Raw genomic sequence first — 18,542 nt, forward strand, 5'->3', positions numbered from 1 at the left:
AGATCACATGCTAAATGCGAGACAGCTTTAATATTTGCTGTCCAATTTTAATCTAAGTAAGCTGTCCTCACAAGATTGAAATTTGTTCTATTGATAGTTGTGAATGGGATTAGGAAAAACAGCATCACGTGACTAACGAATTTGTCCATCCATTTCAATTTCTGTGACATGGCAATGACTACTGATAACACATGAGTCCCCTGCTTGCAGTTTTCATCCAATATGCGATACCCAAGATAAAAACTATTTTTCCAGTACTTTCTACTACTTTGCTAACTATGTTTAAATATATTTTTAAATATTAATATATTTTAAGGTGCTAATTATTAAGTGGTTAAATTTTTATATATATGATTATATAACAATTTAGGAAAACCACACCTCACTCTGAAGATGCGTAACTTCTCTTGCAAAGACACTATCGATTGTGGCTGGCATCTGCTTATAAAGAGAATTGGAGAGGTTCGCCTTAATGGTGCCTTTGTATTTTGCCTAGAGGCGGGGATAAAGGAAAAAAATTAATAAGCATTACTTTTTTTTTTACTGTTAATATTGAAAGAAAATAAAAGGAAACTTGCTTCAGAAACAGAATTATTTTAAAAATCTGAAGACCATTTAAACCTTAGATACTAGACTGAAGAACATATTCTAGAGAGAGGTAAATCTAATTTATCACAGAAAAATCTTTAAAAGGAGCCACTCAAGAAAATAATAATGACTTTTCTAATTTAACCTATATATGTTTCTAAAAGTAAATCCATCTGTATATATTGATGTTTGACCAGCAAAGAAACACCCAAGAAAGAAGAGACACTAGCGTTGTTCCAGAAAATACAGATTGGTAGAATGTAGTGTCTAGAGCGTGAATGTAACGGACAGCGTTCCTTCAAATCTTCAAATCTTTTTAACCTCCTTCTTCCACCACTGTGGTGGGAAGTGAGAACCCTTTTTTGTTGCTTCTGTGTATTCCCATCTCCAATTTGCACTTCTCGAAGTGATCCCCCAAATTCAGTACTAATAAATAGAAATGCCCCTTCACCATTTCTCTTGGAGAGATTAGGATCAAAGAACCACAAGAGATTGCCTACTTTTTTTTTTTTTTTTTTTTTGCTCTATAGTTAACACCTTCAGGAAAAAGAGTCAATTAGGAATGATAAACATCGTGTGAATCTTTGCACAGGAGAAGTAACAGCTAATGCAAACCAACCAAACCATGGTTTCCCACATTCTGATATTACCCCCAGTCAGAGCCAGATGTGAGCCTGGATTTATTGAATGTAGACCCTATGTAAACCTTGAGTTCTCACAACTCTTTGGATGTGGGTACTCAAGAAGAGATAATTTGCCAGTTTTCCTCAAAATGTTTTCACGTCCCCAGAAGTAATCCTGAGAGTATCGTGTTGATCTGTTTCCAACATAACTTATGAGACACTAGAGGTCAGTCATTTACAATACAGTTTTATTCATCCTCTTTTCAAATTTATCTCTCCTAAGTGATCTAGTCACAGACAACAGAAATGTCTCCTCCCAGATTCAAATCACTGTTAACATGGTGTTTATTAATGTAGCATAATCTGCAGTTTGAAATGCTCTCAGATAGAGACTCTGCTTTTTCAGCTGAAAAATGAACGTAGTGCTTTTCTCTGTTTCATAGTAAGTGTCTCTGTTGAACTGATCCTCCTCAAAAATAGGTTAAATTGATCTAAAATTACTTACTAAAGATACCACGTTTCAGAGAATCAGCTGCTAAATTTTACTTATTTCCTACATGATATTCAACAATTTTTATCTAATATACCCATAAGGAAATAAAATAATGGCACTTCTAAAACTATTTTTCTAGTACTTTCTACTTATCTAAGAAAATATCTCTTTTCAAGAGTAATTCTATATAAATATGAAAGGATCAGAGTCGAAATATAGACATATATAATGAAATAGATCAACCAGAGAGTTAATTGACATTGTGCATAGGATTACATAATTATGCAGTGATTACCAACACTCAATAGCACTCTCAAAAATATTATTCTCTAATTTTAATGCGCAGACTTTTATCTACATAAAAAATGAAAATGCAAACCATTTCGCATGTTTTGATGCCTTACCTCAGAAATAAAAGCACCAATGTTTTTTACATGGTTTAGCATGGGAGTGTCAGTCACAGATGTACACTTGTCCTTGGACTTTTTATATTCTTCTTTATAATGAATCTAAAAGAGAGAACAATTTATGGATGATGAGAAAGAAGAAAAACCATTTTAATGCCCCCTTTTTGAAGAGAAGAATTACTTGAGGAAGTCTGTTTTCTGAAGGAAATACTCAAATGAGGAATGATCTTTAAAACCAGCCAAATCAAGAAAAGGGACATCTAGCACAGAGCTGCAAAGGTGATGAGACATGGGGCGGGGTGGGGGGGAAGCCTGGTCTTTAGATAAGCAAAAGTCCTGTTAACATCAAGGATCACAGGGGCGGGCGCACATGGACTATGGGTCCTGTCTGCCCAGCTAGCTGAACGTAATTATTCAACACTCTCGTTTCATTTGACAAGTATCCTAGTTTATTGTTACTTTCAAGCCATTGGTTGAACAGTTAAGCCTACAATCAAACAAAAACATAGCTGCCTACCTCTAGGTTTAAGATAAGTAGTCGTCGGGACAGATGGAACCAATTAAGAAGCAGAGGCAAAGATCAAACAACTGAAATTACTGTTAGCATCATTACCTATGCATGCATGATTAGAGGAAGGAGCTCGAACAGTGGCCACAATGAGCTTCCTTTATATGAACTAACTCTGCTCAAATCAAACTTACCCAATTTAGGAGCTTCTACAGGCCTCCTTATCTGCCTTCCCTCCCCCAACAAGAGCAGAACCTGCTCTGAAAGTTTGCCACATGGTGGAGGAAATCATTCCAGAACGCTATGGGTAGACAGATGCACAAGAGAAAGCCCAGAGAGGCTGAGCTGAGCATGCTCATTCCTTCTCTCAAAGTCAGTAGTAAAAGGAGTCACTCCTTTCCCCTTGAGGAGAAGCCAGAATAGTTACTCTGGCGGGAGACCCTGTAGGAACACATGAGCTGAAGTCAGGAAACTATGGACAAGGCCCGAAAATGTCATCCCATTCTCACGCTAATTGCCATCCAATCTGAAAACTGGTGAGGCAAAATTTATGACTAGTTGAGAGGATGAAGGTAATTTGCTAAAAATTATATCACCCTGTAATAAAGTCATGTTTATCTACCCAATACTGTAAATACTTATGCTGAAAAAAAGCTTCCAGGTCAGATGATAAATTATATGGTCTCCCTAATTACAACCTAAAAGTGAAGTTTAGTTGACTATGTACCTGGCTCTTAAAGGACATGACTAACACGCCGTTGCAACACTAACATTACACAGAGATTTTACCACAGGTAAATCAGACTTGAGGGGCATTATTCGACCTGAGGTATGACCAGACAGGAACCTCGAAGCAAAGTTACTGCAAAATACCGTTTCTCACTGCTGTGACTCTTAGGTATTAGACGCCTACCACATTAAACATTTGCTTTATTCATGAAATCAACATTGGAACATATTTATCTTATCTGAGCACTAAATTACTTTTTTTTTTCTTCTCAGAGATTAGCCATAATTTTAGGGCTCTGCAAATCACCCTCCTCAGTCACTAGTAATTAAACCGTTAATGGCAGTATGATAAATAGTAGGCTATTTTGATCATAAGGAGAAAAAAAAAAGTATCCCCGTTATATAATTAAGTGTGAGAGAAAATAACCTATCATTAGGCTTAAGTTTGGCTCATTATTTTTATCTTTCACCACTATCTTCTTCCCCTCACAGTCACATTCTTGACTGCAGCAGTATGTGCAATGGCCACCGGCCTCTGATAAGCTCTGACCTGAGCAGAATGTTCAGGACGAGAGCACAGGATAAGGGTGAAGTATTTACTTCCTTCACTGTGCTGGCAAATAGTACAGTCTTAAGTGGGGTCTCCCGTCCTTTCTCTGGTCTTTGTCCAAAAGGTACACACACACACACACACACACACACACACAGAGACACATATTATTTGACTATTGTAACTCCTGTTGTATTTCTTTCTTTCTTTTTTTTTTTTTTTAAGATTTTATTTATTCATCTGACAGAGTGAGAGACAGCAAGAGAGAGAACACAAGCAGGGGGAGGGGCAGAGGGAGAAGCAGGCTTTCCGAGGAGCAGGGAGCCCGATGCAGGACTCCATCTCAGGACCCTGAGATCATGACCTGAGCTGGAGGCAGATGCCTAATGACTGAGGCCCCAAGACACCCCTCCTATTGTATTTCTAATAAATTTTACAACATGACTGAGGATAAGCAAATGATCTTACATTTTTATATAAAGAACGTCACATAGTGTTAGCTTTCTTCTACCAGGATAATAGAAAAAACAGACGGGCGGGAACTACACCGATGAGGGACACAACATCCTAGGTGTAATAAAATCACTAAAGAGATGGCCACTTCCTAACACAGCCATGGCCCTGTCCACTGCATAGACTGCCTATGTGACCTCCTTCTTTCCAAATAACAGAACTCGAACGTATTTATGAGCGTAGCCAGACCCCTGCCCCAGCCCTAGAGGATGAGTTGCTCCAAGTCAGGCATGGTTTGCTCCTTCCCTTTGGCCAGTGACTGGTCTCCCCTGGTGCCCAGCACTGACCACAGGACATTTGTAGAAGTCTTCCCAGGGGTGTTCCTGGTATTGCTGGTGCAAAGGGAAAAAACCTTGCTGGCACGGCCCTTTGACACCTTTGCTCTTCCACCTCCTCCGTTCCCCAGTCACAGGGATGCAGCAGGCATGGGGTCACCACAAGGCAGTAAGTCACCATACCCAGGATGACAGAGCAGAAGGAAAGGAACCTGGGAGCCCAAGAACATCCACCATACCAAGACTGGACCCCTTACCTCCACACTCTATTATGTAAAAACAAGAAATCCCACCTATATGGTAAGCCTCTGTGCTAGGGTCTTCCTGTCACCTATAGCCATCTGCCCTCACAACTCAGATACTATTCAAGCTTCTTTCTAATGGGGCAGGGGGAAGTGGGCAAGGTTGATGACTTACTAGTCAGTAAGATACCCCAAATCTTGACCTTCTGCTCTGACCGCACCCATTAATCCCACCATGTCTCAACTACAATTAGAGGTAAGTCAGTTCAGTGAGGCTTTCTCTTCTTAGCCCAGGCTTTCTTTCACTTGGTGTGACCCCAAGTAATGGCTGAACTTGGAAGACAGATGTAGAAATGTCTGAGAGTATTTCCTTTAACAGGCACTCCTTTAAAAAAAAAAAAAATTTATTTATTTATTTGAAGGAGAGAGAGAAAGAAAGAGAGGAGAGAGAGAAAGACTTGATCAGGAGAAAGGGCAGAGGGAAAGGAGACAAGCATATGACCCACTGAGCGTGGAGTCCAACACGGGGCTTAATTCCAGGACCCTGAGATCATGACATGAGCCAAAGTCAGATATTTAACTGAATGAGCCACACAGGCACCCCTCTTTTTACAGGCACTCTTAACCAAAAGTATCAAGAAAGTCTTCTCTCAAGTGGAGCCATGTTGGTTCAATGCATCCGACCCTGGAAGAAAGAACCACAGCCCCGTCACTACCTGGTAACAGGGCGGGGGACACTCAGAGCCAAGGCGGCATTGCATTAAGAATGCCATGGGATACCATCCCAAGAATGCCATGTCATTCTCTTAACGCAATCAGAGCTCTCTCTGGGGGAATAGCCACAGAATCCCAATGCCTTTAGCCCTGGGAGGATTTACCCACAACAAACAATGTTCATTTGCCTGGAAAATGTCTTTCTGCTGCCACACGAGTGAACACCCTCCAAAGGGTTGAACCAAAACACTGCATCACAGGCTTCAGGCAGATGCGGCCAAACTCGCTCCACAGAAACCCTGGATGCCTAATTTACAAGAAACATACAAAAATATCCCCCTTAACTTAATACGTCCTATGGCCACCTGACAAAAAGCTACTAGATTCCTGACTCCGATGTCTCTATATAGTTCATAGGTTTGACTTACTCAAGAAATTCAGTAGGTAGCCAATAGGTCCAGAAAGAGAGAGAGTATCTGGGAAAGTAAAAAGCATTATGTGGTTAACAGAAAAGTAAAAGAGGTGGCTTCAAAGGACCGGGTAATTTGGGGAAGTGAGTTATACAAAGGGAAACCAGGTAAAGGGGAAAAAAAAAAAAAAAAAAACCCAGAAAAATGCCTCACACTGATCCCCCAAAGTGAAGCCACCTGACCTGAAAAACATCCATCTCTTTCTAGGGAAAACTGTGAGTTCCTGGGCTTATCTCTAGACCAGTCCTCTGTAACATTTATGCCACAGAACACAGTACTCTATGAGGAGAGCCCGGCACAAAGCAGGAGAGGGATGACGCAATGATGGCCACGTCTGGGGGTCTGGGGTTCGGGGGGTCTGGGGGTCGGGGGGTCTGGGGGTCTGGAAGTCTGGGGGTCATGAGGACCTCATTTCAGATCCCAGGTGTGTGGCTCCCTAGCTGTGTGATCCGGTGAACAGAACATGAGGCCGCTTCTCACGGCTTCAAAATGAAGACCCGTGCAGACTGGACAAATAAGACACCAGCTTCACCGGGTGACAAGGGCTACAAACAGATTGCCTCCAAACAGAGAAAAAGGCTCCGGTAAACACACAGGTGTCCCTCTGGGATACAAGGGATCAGAAAACACACGAAAAGACCTGAAGGTCTGTCTTTAAGTTTGAGACCCTGGGAAAAGCCCCGTGTGCTAAATGAAATGTGAACACTAACCGAGGGCACCATCAGAAGCAGGAGAGGGCCTCGACCAGGGCTCCCATCTAACTGCCCCAAGCATTCGTCCACTTCTGTCTGTTTTTGCTCCATGATTGACGCAACTCAAACACACATTTAGACAATGACCTAGTGATGCAGGCAACATAATAGACATGAGACCCTCCCATGTAAGTTCATTGGCTCCATATAGGACACGGATGACGTGGACTGTGGATAAAGCAGTTAGTACTTAATAAATACCTTTTCCACCAAATTTCGAAAAACTAGAAATTCTTTTGGGTCCAATACATAAAGTTCTTCCAGAACACATAAATTAAAATTTGTTTGTAAAACAATGGCACAAACTCCTCTCTTTAGTTTTGTTTTAGAGACAAAAGTAGTACTTGCTCCGACTCTTTGCAGGTAAATACACAAATTCCAAAAATTAAAAAAAAAAGAACAGTATTTTTAAAAGTATGAAATTCTATTTTGAATCAGAAGGTGAACATGTACACAGATGTATATCAGGCCACAGGCTGTGAGCTAAATATTCAAGTCGTACAGACATTCTGCCGTACAGCATAAATCTGTAATAAACAGAAATCCCTCCCACCTATTAGATTTCTTCTACCTCAGAGAGGAATAACATGGCTTTGGCTTTTGGCCACGCCCCTCGCCACGAGGCTGGTTCTGCAGTCACTGAAAAATGATCTTATCCGAAACAACTCCAACAAAATCACCTACTCACTGAAGTTGCCCCTTGAGTTCCAATGGTTTATATAATATACTTAGCTCATCCCCAATTACCATTTAATAAAAAACATAACACCTGGAAGAGGTACTATTTCCAGAGTTAGGAAACTTCAAGTTTTAAATGGTAGCATTCCCATTACCAATATTAGTGTAATCAATAACAGTAAAGGTAACCTGTGCAGGGAAATCTACGGTTAAGAGCAAACACAGCAGAATGGCTGAGGCTGAGAAGGCTTTGTGCTCAATCCTTTTCCCCACTGCTCAACTGTGTGACCCTGGCAAGATACTTAACCTCTCTGAGCCTTTGTTTCTTCACCTCTAAAATGAGAGAAACAATGGAGTCCACCTCAGAAGCTGCAAAGCCTGGCACAGAGTCCTTGAGAAATCTTAACTTGGCTGATGTCTTGTGGTGGTCATCATACCATTACTATTAAGAGTTTACAAAGGGGGAGCCTGGGTGGCTCAGTCGTTAAGCATCTGCCTTTGGCTCAGACCATGATCCCAGGGTCCTGGGATCACGTCCCGCATCGGGCTCCCTGCTTGGCAGGAGGCCTGCTTCTCCCTCTCCTACTCCCTCTGCTTGTGTTCCCTCTTTTGCTGTCTCTCTCTCTGTCAAATAAATAAATAAATAAAATCTTAAAAAAAAAAAAAGAGTTTACAAAGAACTTTCTCATGCAGTAGCTTAGTTCTCCCAGGTAAGAGCACAAAGAAATACTTCATTTAAAATTCTATTACATTACATGTCAAATATATGGAAAGAGTAGGATTCCCACCATCCTCTGGCTCTTTCCGACAAGCCCACAAGGAGACAGTCATATATAAAATGTGACTGGATGGATACAAAAGTAATTTTCCGATGTAGCAGTTAATAACCACCAGCATCCCTTGAGTGCTCACCGTGTTCCGGAGAGTTCACTAAACATTCCAGACGTATTACCATTACTTCTAGAAAATGGAATAGATGTTGCCCTTGAGGAAGTGAGCCCAGTCCTGTTACATAACCTGCCCCAACCTTACTGTTAAATTGATGCAGGCAGGTTGACTTCGTGAACATGCCAACGTACTACCCCACTTCCCCAGATTGACCTCTTTTGAAAACAAACATGTGTTGGGGCGCCTGGGTGGCTCAGTGGGTTAGAGCCTCTGCCTTCAGCTCCAGTCATGACCCCAGGGTCCTGGGATCGAGTCCTGCATCGGGCTTTCTGCTCAGCAGGGAGCCTGCTTCCTCCTCTCTCTCTGCCTACCTGTGATCTCTCTCTGTCAAATAAATAAATAATGTTTTTTTAAAAAAAGAAAGAAAAAAAAAAACATGTGCAAAATATTCTGATCACTTTGCTCATTAACTACAACAGAAATGGCTAGTATGACGCTCGCTTTTCACGGGTCATCTCTCCCCGCACACAGGGTTCTTACCATGCAGTTCAGTAACTCGAGAACCCCAAACTGTAAATGCATTTTATGTAAATATGTATTTTTTTCCCCTGGTTTCAAGAACTACTGCATTCATTGGAGTCCTCAAAAAATCCCTGAACTGTTTTTTAAAAAACCATCCGTTTAGACAGAGATCCTCCTGACACAAATTCCACCCCCATTCAAAGTCTAAAAGGCTTTGCAGTTCACACATGGAACATGCTCTGAAATTTCAATGCTTTATGATTTCATGCCCAAGTGACACTGAAATTCATAAGGGACACCGCTCTGGACTGAGAACACAGGGACCTGTTCCTACAGATACTCTCTGTATAGGTCACCTTGAGGAAATCAATGGAAATTTCGGGACTTAGTTCCATGATCTGGAAAATAATTGTGTTTTAACAATGATTGTAGGGTTTTCTCCCCAACTCGATGATCTGATGGCATAATAGTGCCACACACACATAATGAAAAATTTTTAAAAAAAATCACTGAAGTCACTTACATCACTAATGAGCTTGGTGCATTTTCTGGCCAATTCCATCCTTAGGTCTTCAATAACAGGCTTGAAGAACACCTGTGCAGAAAAACAAAGGAAGGAAACATTTTTTCTAATGATCGGCTTAGAGGGACAAGTAGCCTTCTTTAGCTGGTGTGTTCCCACTTACCGTGTCGTCTTCATCTTCCTCTTCCTCTGTTTTTCCCTCTTCTGCTTCATCTTTTACATCCTCAAATACAAGGACCCTCATTTTTACTCTGTGTATAGAGGGGTTTTTTTTCTTCTTTTCTCTCTTTCTTTTTTCTTTTCTTTTTTTTTTTTAATTCACGAGGACACCCCCTTTCTCTGTACTATAGCACCCTTGAGCTCTTGGAGTCTCTGGTGTTCTGGCAGAAATGACCTTGCCCAGCCTCATCCCTATTTAGCTCACACTTCACGCTCTTATCATGACTGCGTGTGAGTGGATGGATGGAATTGTGGAGGTCAGCCAGGACTAGCCTCCCAAGTGGAAATACCGGTCCAACGGGCAAAATTCAATTTTGTGACCTTTTAAAGTCAACATTCTCTAATCTGGGTAAGCAATCCAAAAGAGACCATTTATTTATATTTCACTAATTTAATTCATTCACAAAATAGTTTGAAAAAGACTTAAAGATTGTGGGAAAACAACTCCACAATGTAACACTCAAGATAACACGTCCAAAGCCTGTTATCTCAAAGATTTCCCAGCTCCCTCTAAATAAAGCTTTTGCTGGAACATCAGACATATCTCAGATTTGGTATAGTGAATCTGTATCATTCAAACTTGTCTTGTTAATCTAGATTAAATTTTTTATGACACAAAAACATACTTCTCACATTCTAAAAGATACTAACTTTAATTAGCTGATTAAAGGCTAGTAATTTATTATGAAAAACCCTTTGAACCACCTTAAAGAATCTATTCTGAGTTAATTATGATCATTACTCTTATATTGCTATTGCATTATTTTAATTGTAAACATCATTAAATACAAGAAGTTGCAGTTAACATAGGTTGATATATCATTTAAGAATTCTAGAAACATCACTGTTTCAAAAAAATAATAACTATGCTCTTCCATTCTGCCCATTGTGTCAATTTTTATAAATTCACTAGTCTTTATATTATAAAATATTCACTATGTATTCCTCAATGTGTACTACACGCCTGGAAAATTTTGGAAAAATAAATTATAACACTATTTATAATGGAGTATGTGTTATCGATTACATAATTAAAAGTATATTTCTCAAAAAAAAGCTTTATTGTCAATTTAGGCAATAAAAACTCATAATTTATCAGTTTGGTTATTCAAACCCAGGGTAAATTAACTTGTTGGACATAAAAAAATACCCCATAGTGAATAATGAAACTAATTATAAAACATAAATTTATTCCAAATACATTAAGTAGCCAAGAATCATGCTATTTTCTCTTTATGTCGTATCTAGTTTTATCTAATTGCTTTGGCCTTACCTAAACTAAAAATTCTGACAAGAAAAATATTCTAAACAGTCATTAAGCATAGATTATTCTTCAGATTGTTTTTCCATGAGGCCAAAGTTCCACAGAATACTCTAGAGGGGGAAGGGGGTTTCATAAGCAAATGTGTTTGGAAAAACCTGTATGTTCATCTCTACCCATCACTTAGAGATCCACATGGCATAATGACAAGTTGGAAGCTCCAAGAAGACCCACAATCAAGAAAACTGGTAGGTTTTATTAATCCAGTATTTCTGAAATATGAAATCCTATTCATCTAATCTAATCTACCTACTTACCTACATATCATTTTTTTTTTAATGATTCCCCATGCTCCAGAAAATTAGTGTTCTTCTGTGAAGTACTATGTAAGGGAAGTATTATCCTATTCTGGAAAAAAACAAAAACAAAAACAAAAAAAAAAAACGTTGTGTTCTAGAATAGTCTTTTCATGAAATGATTTTTGGTATAGGCTAACTTAATGGCATCACATATCCTGCTCACTAGCAAAATGCCAAAAAGAAGTCCCCCAGGGTGCTGAATTTGGAAACCTTCACTTTTAAAATAACAACTATGTTATTTTAAACATAGCTATGTAGAGAATTCTACAGGGAATTTCTCCGCACATTATATTTGTTCCATAAGGGAGCAGAATGTGTGAACTCTGTTTCCCTCAAGCCTTCTGCCAAAAGACTGTTCTAATATTCTATAGAAGATCTATTACATTATCTTTATTTGGAAAAGGGGAAGAACAGTTTCTATAAGCTTTTCTAGAAAACCTCTAGAAGCATGGGGAGAAAATTTCACCAGAGCTAGTTGAGATGACTTGTGCAGCTCGCAGTGACACCTAATCCCCGTGGGGATTTACCTGCAGTGGACTTCAGTGGCTGCTTTTTCTCATTTCCCATCATGTAATACGTCCTTATTGACTCTCCACTGTGCTGGAAGAAAATAATCTGTTGAGATTATGCGCAGAAGTTCTGAAAGCAAAACCAAACACCATATGCACCGTAAACACACATTTTCCATTTGTGGATTTTCGAGTCAGAATTTTAAAGCCAGAGGGATCCTTAAGAAATGAATTTTACTAAAAGCCCTCTCTTTTACAGGACAAAATTAAGACCAAGAGAAGTTAATTTTTTGTCTCATCCACAACGTTACTCAATGGAATACCAGGACCAAAACTTAACCGGAGCTTTATGTTCATTCATCCAAATAAGTGTTACTATGTCAGGCACTGTGCTTGGTGCTGGGGACGTGATGGTGAATAAAGCATACTCCTGCTAAGATAAAGCAGGAAATTTGAAAAACAAACAACAAAAAAAAACCAAACAAACAAAAAATAAAAACATCATTCAAGACCTGCTGGATGAACTCTTTAATGGCCTGTCTGGCAAGCTACATACAATATTTCTTCTGATTGAATGTATCTTTTTTTCCCCTCTCACCTGTAAGTATGATACAAAAGTCATGTAAAGTTTTCTTTAAAACATTTTAAGCCTTGCACTTTATCACAGCAAATCTCTCTTGTCAGTAGCTCCCAGATGCAACTTGGGTAATAAGAAGAAAGTTCTTTGTGGATAGCTATCATGTTTCAAAATTCCCTATTTTCCTCTTTATTTTTTAAACCAAGTTAAATGTTGTGTTTTAATATATATATTTGCACCCTGGAGCACCCCCATAAGGGAATAGCTGTATAGCTGCTATCACTTTTGCTTATTGTGTTTTGCTTATTGTGTATATTGTCTACCTCTTACTTTAGTACTGGACCCCATGCCCTGATACAGAATGAGACCAATGTGGGGATCACATTATTTATGGCAAGACCCGCTACTTCCAGCTATAGCTCCCCCATATCCTCTAGGGCACATTCTCTACCCTCTCCACCCTAATTCTCCATAGTTAAAGAAAAAAACCAAATTGCCAGAAGTTATTAAAAGCAAAGCACTTAAAAAAATAGCAAGGCTTCTTACAAACACAAGATTTGTCAACTATCCAACAAAGGTACACAGTTCCAGGAAAAGCACCTGATAATGAAAGGGTTTTCTCAGGTCAAAGGGTAAGACTCTACAACATCAACATACTTGAAAAGGCCAGAAGAGCCCCTATAGCCTAACAGCCTAAAGATAAGGGCTCGGTTGCATATGACAATACAGAAGTCTTTTTTTTTTTTTTTTTAAGATTCTATTTATTTGAGAAAGAGAGAGAGAAAGTGCACACAGCAGAGAGAGAGGGAGAAGGAGAGTTTCCACTGAGTGGGGAGCCTGATGCAGAGCTCGATCCCAGGACTCTGGGATCATGACCTGAGTTGAAGGCAGATGCTTAACCAAATGAGCCACCCAGGTGCACCCAGAAGTCTTTAATTTGTTTAGAGTTTGATGTTTTTGTATAAGCAAATATATTTCCATAGCAACTGCCAAGTCATAGGGGTAATTCAGGTATTGGGACAGAGCCCAGGGCCAAGGAAACTCCTATGTACCATCAGCACCGGTTTGCAGTGCCCCACTGTCTGCAGTGTTCCCCTGTCTGTAGTGTTCCCCTGTCTGCAGTGCTCCCTTGTCTGTAGTGCTCCCTTGCCTGCAGCGCTCCCCTGTCTTCAGCGCTCCCCTGTCTTCAGTGCTCCCTTGTCTGCAGTGCTCCCCTGTCTTTAGTGTTCCCTAGTCTGCAGAGCTCCCCTGTATGCAGTGCTCCCCTGTCTGCAGCGGTCTCTTGTCTGCAGAGCTCCTGTCTGCAATGCTCCCCTGTCTGCAGTGCTCCCTGTCTGCAGTGTTCCCTTATCTGCAGTGCTCCCCTGTCTTCAATGCTCCCTAGTCTGCAGAGCTCCCCTGTCTACAATGCTCCCCTGTCTGCAGTGCTTCCCTATATGCAATGCTCCCCTGTCTGCAGTGGTCCCTTGTCTGCAGAGCTCCTGTCTGCAATGCTCTTAAGGTCACGTGCAGTAAGAATTGCCCAGATTGTGACCAACGTTTCATACTTATTTCGCTTTTCCCCCTTTTCTTGATCATGATAGAACATGTGCTTGTTGCCAACATGGTGATGAGAGCCTTGCAAATGAAAATCCCTAATAATTAAAATAGATGGAGATTCAATTCTGAGTTGAGGAAAACTTCCAGGGATAAACTGAAATTTTCCACTTTAAAATTAATTCTACATTTCTTACTGCAAAATATTCCCCCTGAATGGTTCGGTGAGAAACGAATTAGCTCATTTGACTTGTTTGCCTGTCTTGGCAGTCTTTTATAAACTTGTTTTCAGTTGCCTGGTTTCTTTACATTTCTTTTTCTTTCTTTCTCTCTTTCTTTTTTTTTTTTTTTTTCTTTTAATAACTATCTCCCAAAAGGTTCTTGGTTCTCAGCTGAACTCCTGGTCATTTTACTTTTGCCTCACATAGTTCCTCGTGGTTTGGCAACTGTCCAAAAGAGAACTTTACTAGTAGATGAGGGGATGAAATTGTTTCTTCAAACCAGAAATGTAAGCTCTCTTGGGCAATTTGTCTTCTTTATAAAAGATGAGAGCTCCGCTTAATATTAGCCCAATCTATTTTTACAGTTTACATTCATTAAGCCCATCTTCTCCTTTTGAATGGCCATTTCATTACTGTTTGTTAATTAGAAATCAAAAGAATACAAAGCAACCTGAATAACTGTCACCATTACTAATTATGCCATTAAAATAAGATTTAATAGAATGTGTTTTTTAAAATTCATATTCCTGTTTTCACATGTAGAGATCCTATTCACAAATGAGAGCCATGCATCTAAACTGGTATTGGAGGAGAAGAACAAGAAACTGCAAATTGTTTTTGGCAAAATTTCCGGGTCGGGTGTGGCTGGGATGCCAAAATCAAAAGTATGTTCCAGATGTACTGACTGGGGCGTTCTCATTCAGAGTCTACATTAACATAAGCATCCAGCAAACTGAAGGACTTTGATTTAATTCTCTGCTTACTTAAGACAGTAGTTCAGTATGAACAACAGTGAAGTTCATACAGTCGCTTTCACAAGCCTTCCCACTGAGAGAAGCCAAAGTTCCGGGTGGCCTCTGTAAGCCTTGTGACCAGAACCAAAGGGTCAGGCACAATCAAACAGCTTGGCTATCCCAGAAAGTATCCCTTTCCTAGAATTTTGTGTGAGATGTGTCAGGAAGAATTGTGAAAGACTTTGAAACTGGCAAAAAAAAAAAAACAAAAAAACCCTCCTGTGTTATCTAGCGTTACCTCTGGCTAATTTGGCCTTTTGCTGTCTTTGTATATGTGCTGCCGAAGTGAGCACTGGCCTTTTGCTGTCTTTGAACTGCTTCACAGGACCATAAAATGTTAAAAAAAACTGATAACAATGCTAATGATGCTTTATCCATACAAATGCAAATTAATTGTGTCCTGGGGAAAAGCAATTGATTACTGGTCCTATCAATAGAGCCTTTTGCTTTATTTCTAAATTCATTTCAGCAATTCCTTATTACTTATTCACGCGTGTTCTTCAAATTCACCTATGAACCAATCTTAACGTCTTATTGGTGCCCTCATTTATTAATGAGTTAAAAATCTTTTTTTTTTTTTAAGTTTTTTTTTATTTATTTGACAGAGAGAGAGAGATCACAAGTAGGCAGAGAGACAGGCACAGAGAAATGGGAAGCAGGCTCCCCGCGAAGCAGACAGCCTGATGTGGAACTCAATCCAGGACCCTGAGATCATGACCTGAGCTGAAGGCAGAGGCTTAACTCACTGAGCCACCCAGGCGCCCCAATGACTTAAAATCTTTTAAATGTGTTTATTTTATGTTACACGAGAATCATGATTTCACCATTTTAAAAAATCCTTTAATGGATGCAAACGATTTAATTATTCTCATTGCTTTCCTTCAACATTTGGCAAAAGTAGAAAGGGAAAAGTTAGCACCGGACAAAGTGCTCGGCTCTCAGCTGTGAAACATAATTGTAAAAATCTTTGGTGTTCGTTGAAATTAGCTTTTTGTTTTGTTTTGTCCTCAGGTCTGATCTCGCTTGACTATTGGCAAATGCCACATGTGTGCTTGTATATGTGTACATTCACACACAACACACACACACACACACACACCCATACACATGCGCGGGAGCAGATTTAATTCACCACAGCTGCCAGTTCCCTCTTGAAAAGCATACAAGGCCTCAATAAATGCAAAGACTTAATTACTTCTCACATCTGGAAAAACTTGAATATGAGAGTGGATTTATTGAAGAAGCTCTTTGCTTGGCTGTCAACACCGTATCGAGAGCCAGAGAGAGCGCGTGGGCTTGATCACGGCTGGCAATTCTTTAACTCTTCAGAGATAGATGTTCTACCAATTAATTCATAGCATGTCCTAAGCAGGGACAAGATTTATGAATTTTAGGAAAACACCAGGAAGTAAATGATTTTCTAGTCGTTTAGGGAGAAAAGCCATTTTTGTCATGTTTTCAGGGGGGGAAAAATCATATACTGTTTTAAAATGTGGAAATAATAAGGAAATCCTTAAATTCTGGAAATGAAGGGAAGGCTTTGGGGTTGTGGAGCACATGAAAACAAACAGCCATTAGAACAATAATTTACATAAATACATGCAAAGCTAGACGATTCTGCTCTTTTTTGGAAACAGTGTAATAATGCTCCTCAAAGGGAAGCAGGGAGTTACATGAGCTCCTAACAAGAAGATTTAGTAGGAACCAAGCAATGGGCAGATCTCCCCCTAGAGAGGATATTTGAGCCAGAATTAGACAAAGTGATGGGGTTTAGGGAAGGCATCCAAAGCATTTGCAAAGACCCAGAGACAAGAGTTGGAACTAAAAGTTCAATGTCATTGGAGAACACAATGGAGGGAAAAGAGGGCAGCAGAGCAGCAAGGAGAGATGCAAAGCGGTCCTGGGGGACAGACTGATGAAGTAAATGGGTGGAAATCGCTTATCCTAACACAAAAAGCTTAAGCCCGTTTGAACCGTGAATCCTTTACAAACAACACAGTTCCTGGTCAATTAACTGCAGAAACAGCACCTTTACACCTCCTCTACTCCCTTCATAGGCCTTGAATTTAATTTCTACCCCTTCATTTCACCATTAGCCTATTTAAATACTGTGTATCTGGAATTTATGAAAATTCATAGTGGAGAAATTACTCCCGGGTTTGTTGGTTTAATGAAGGGAAATACATGTGTGTTGTATATACCCCCAAATAAATAGAATTGATGTTAAACGTGTTTAAAATATAAATTTCACACTTCCACACTTCTACAATTACAAGTTTATTATTGGAATGCACCTATTTTTTTCTACTCTTTCCTGAATAAGTGGTATCAATGCTTTCAACAGAAACCTTAAAGCATCCAATAGCTATACCTATATTCACTAAAGATTTGATTTATCCTCAAGTCTTGATTTTTTTTTTTTTTTAAGATTTTACTTCTTTGTTGGAGAGAGGGAGAGCGCACACAGAGCAAGGGGAAGGGGAGGAGGGGGAGAAGGAGAGGAAGAAGCAGACTCTCCACAGAGCACGGAGCCCAACATGGGGCTCAATCCCAGGACCCTGAGATCATGAATTCATCATAGTTGCAAGCCAGAGAAGACAACATAACCGATAATCACAAGTTCAGAACTTCTGAAGCACTAATTTCTGCATCGTATTCCAACTGTTTCAATGGAGTTTCTTCATGTATAACTCAAAATATAACATAATATCAAAACAGGATCATAGTTAAAGCAAAGGTGTAATTAAAGCAGCCATATAGTGATGTTTTTTTTTTTTTTTAATTTATTTTTTATTTTCAGCATAACAGTATTCATTATTTTTCACCACACCCAGTGCTCCATGCAATTCGTGCCCTTTATAATACCCACCACCTAGTACCCCAACCTCCCACCCCCCACCCCTTCAAAACCCTCAGATTGTTTTTCAGAGTCCATAGTCTCTCATGGTTCACCTCCCCTTCCAATTTCCCCCAACTCCCTTCTCCTCTCTAACTCCCCATGTCCTCCATGCTATTTGTTATGCTCCACAAATAAGTGAAACCATATGATAATTGACTCTCTCTGCCTGACTTATTTCACTCAGCATAATAATCTCTTCCAGTCCTGTCCATGTTGCTACAAAAGTTGGGTATTGGTCCTTTCTTTTTTTTTTTTTTTTTTTTTTTTTTTATAAACATATATTTTTATCCCCAGGGGTACAGGTCTGTGAATCACCAGGTTTACACACTTCACAGCACTCACCAAAGCACATACCCTCCCCAATGTCCATAATCCCACCCCCTTCTCCCAAACCCCCTCCCCCCAGCAACCCTCAGTTTGTTTTGTGAGATTAAGAGTCACTTATGGTTTGTCTCCCTCCCAATCCCATCTTGTTTCATTTATTCTTCTCCTACCCACTTAAGCCTCCATCTTGCATCACCACTTCCTCATATCAGGGAGATCATATGATAGTTGTCTTTCTCTGCTTGACTTATTTCGCTAAGCATGATACGCTCTAGTTCCATCCATGTTGTCGCAAATGGCAAGATTTCATTTCTTTTGATGGCTGCATAGTATTCCATTGTGTATATATACCACATCTTCTTGATCCA

The 18,542-nt window shown here is 39.8% G+C and overlaps 1 protein-coding gene and 1 long non-coding RNA gene across 6 annotated transcripts in view; both read right to left on the bottom strand.

Annotated features, from left to right (window-relative positions):
* Positions 1-18,542, bottom strand: part of NEBL (nebulette) — a 368,185-nt gene that overhangs the window by 103,653 nt on the left and 245,990 nt on the right. The window contains exons 1-4 of one of the 5 annotated variants that reach the window (XM_082742120.1): positions 9,639-10,176; positions 9,476-9,547; positions 2,109-2,213; positions 382-492 (exon numbers count right to left, since the gene is read on the bottom strand). The exons of the other annotated variants lie outside the window; for them this stretch is intronic. Coding sequence (XP_082598246.1) covers positions 382-492; positions 2,109-2,213; positions 9,476-9,547; positions 9,639-9,719 — 369 coding nt within the window. The 5' untranslated portion in view covers positions 9,720-10,176. Of the gene's footprint in view, positions 1-381; positions 493-2,108; positions 2,214-9,475; positions 9,548-9,638; positions 10,177-18,542 lie in introns of those variants that run through there. 5 annotated transcript variants of the gene reach the window in all.
* Positions 11,895-18,542, bottom strand: part of LOC309870067 — a 68,126-nt gene continuing 61,478 nt past the window's right edge. Inside the window, exon 4 of the long non-coding RNA XR_014314465.1 lies at positions 11,895-11,953. This is a non-coding gene — a long non-coding RNA (uncharacterized lncRNA). The remainder of the gene's footprint in view (positions 11,954-18,542) is intronic.

Source organism: Mustela nivalis (assembly GCF_964662115.1).
Source record: "Mustela nivalis genome assembly, chromosome: 7".
NCBI lineage: Eukaryota > Metazoa > Chordata > Mammalia > Carnivora > Mustelidae > Mustela > Mustela nivalis.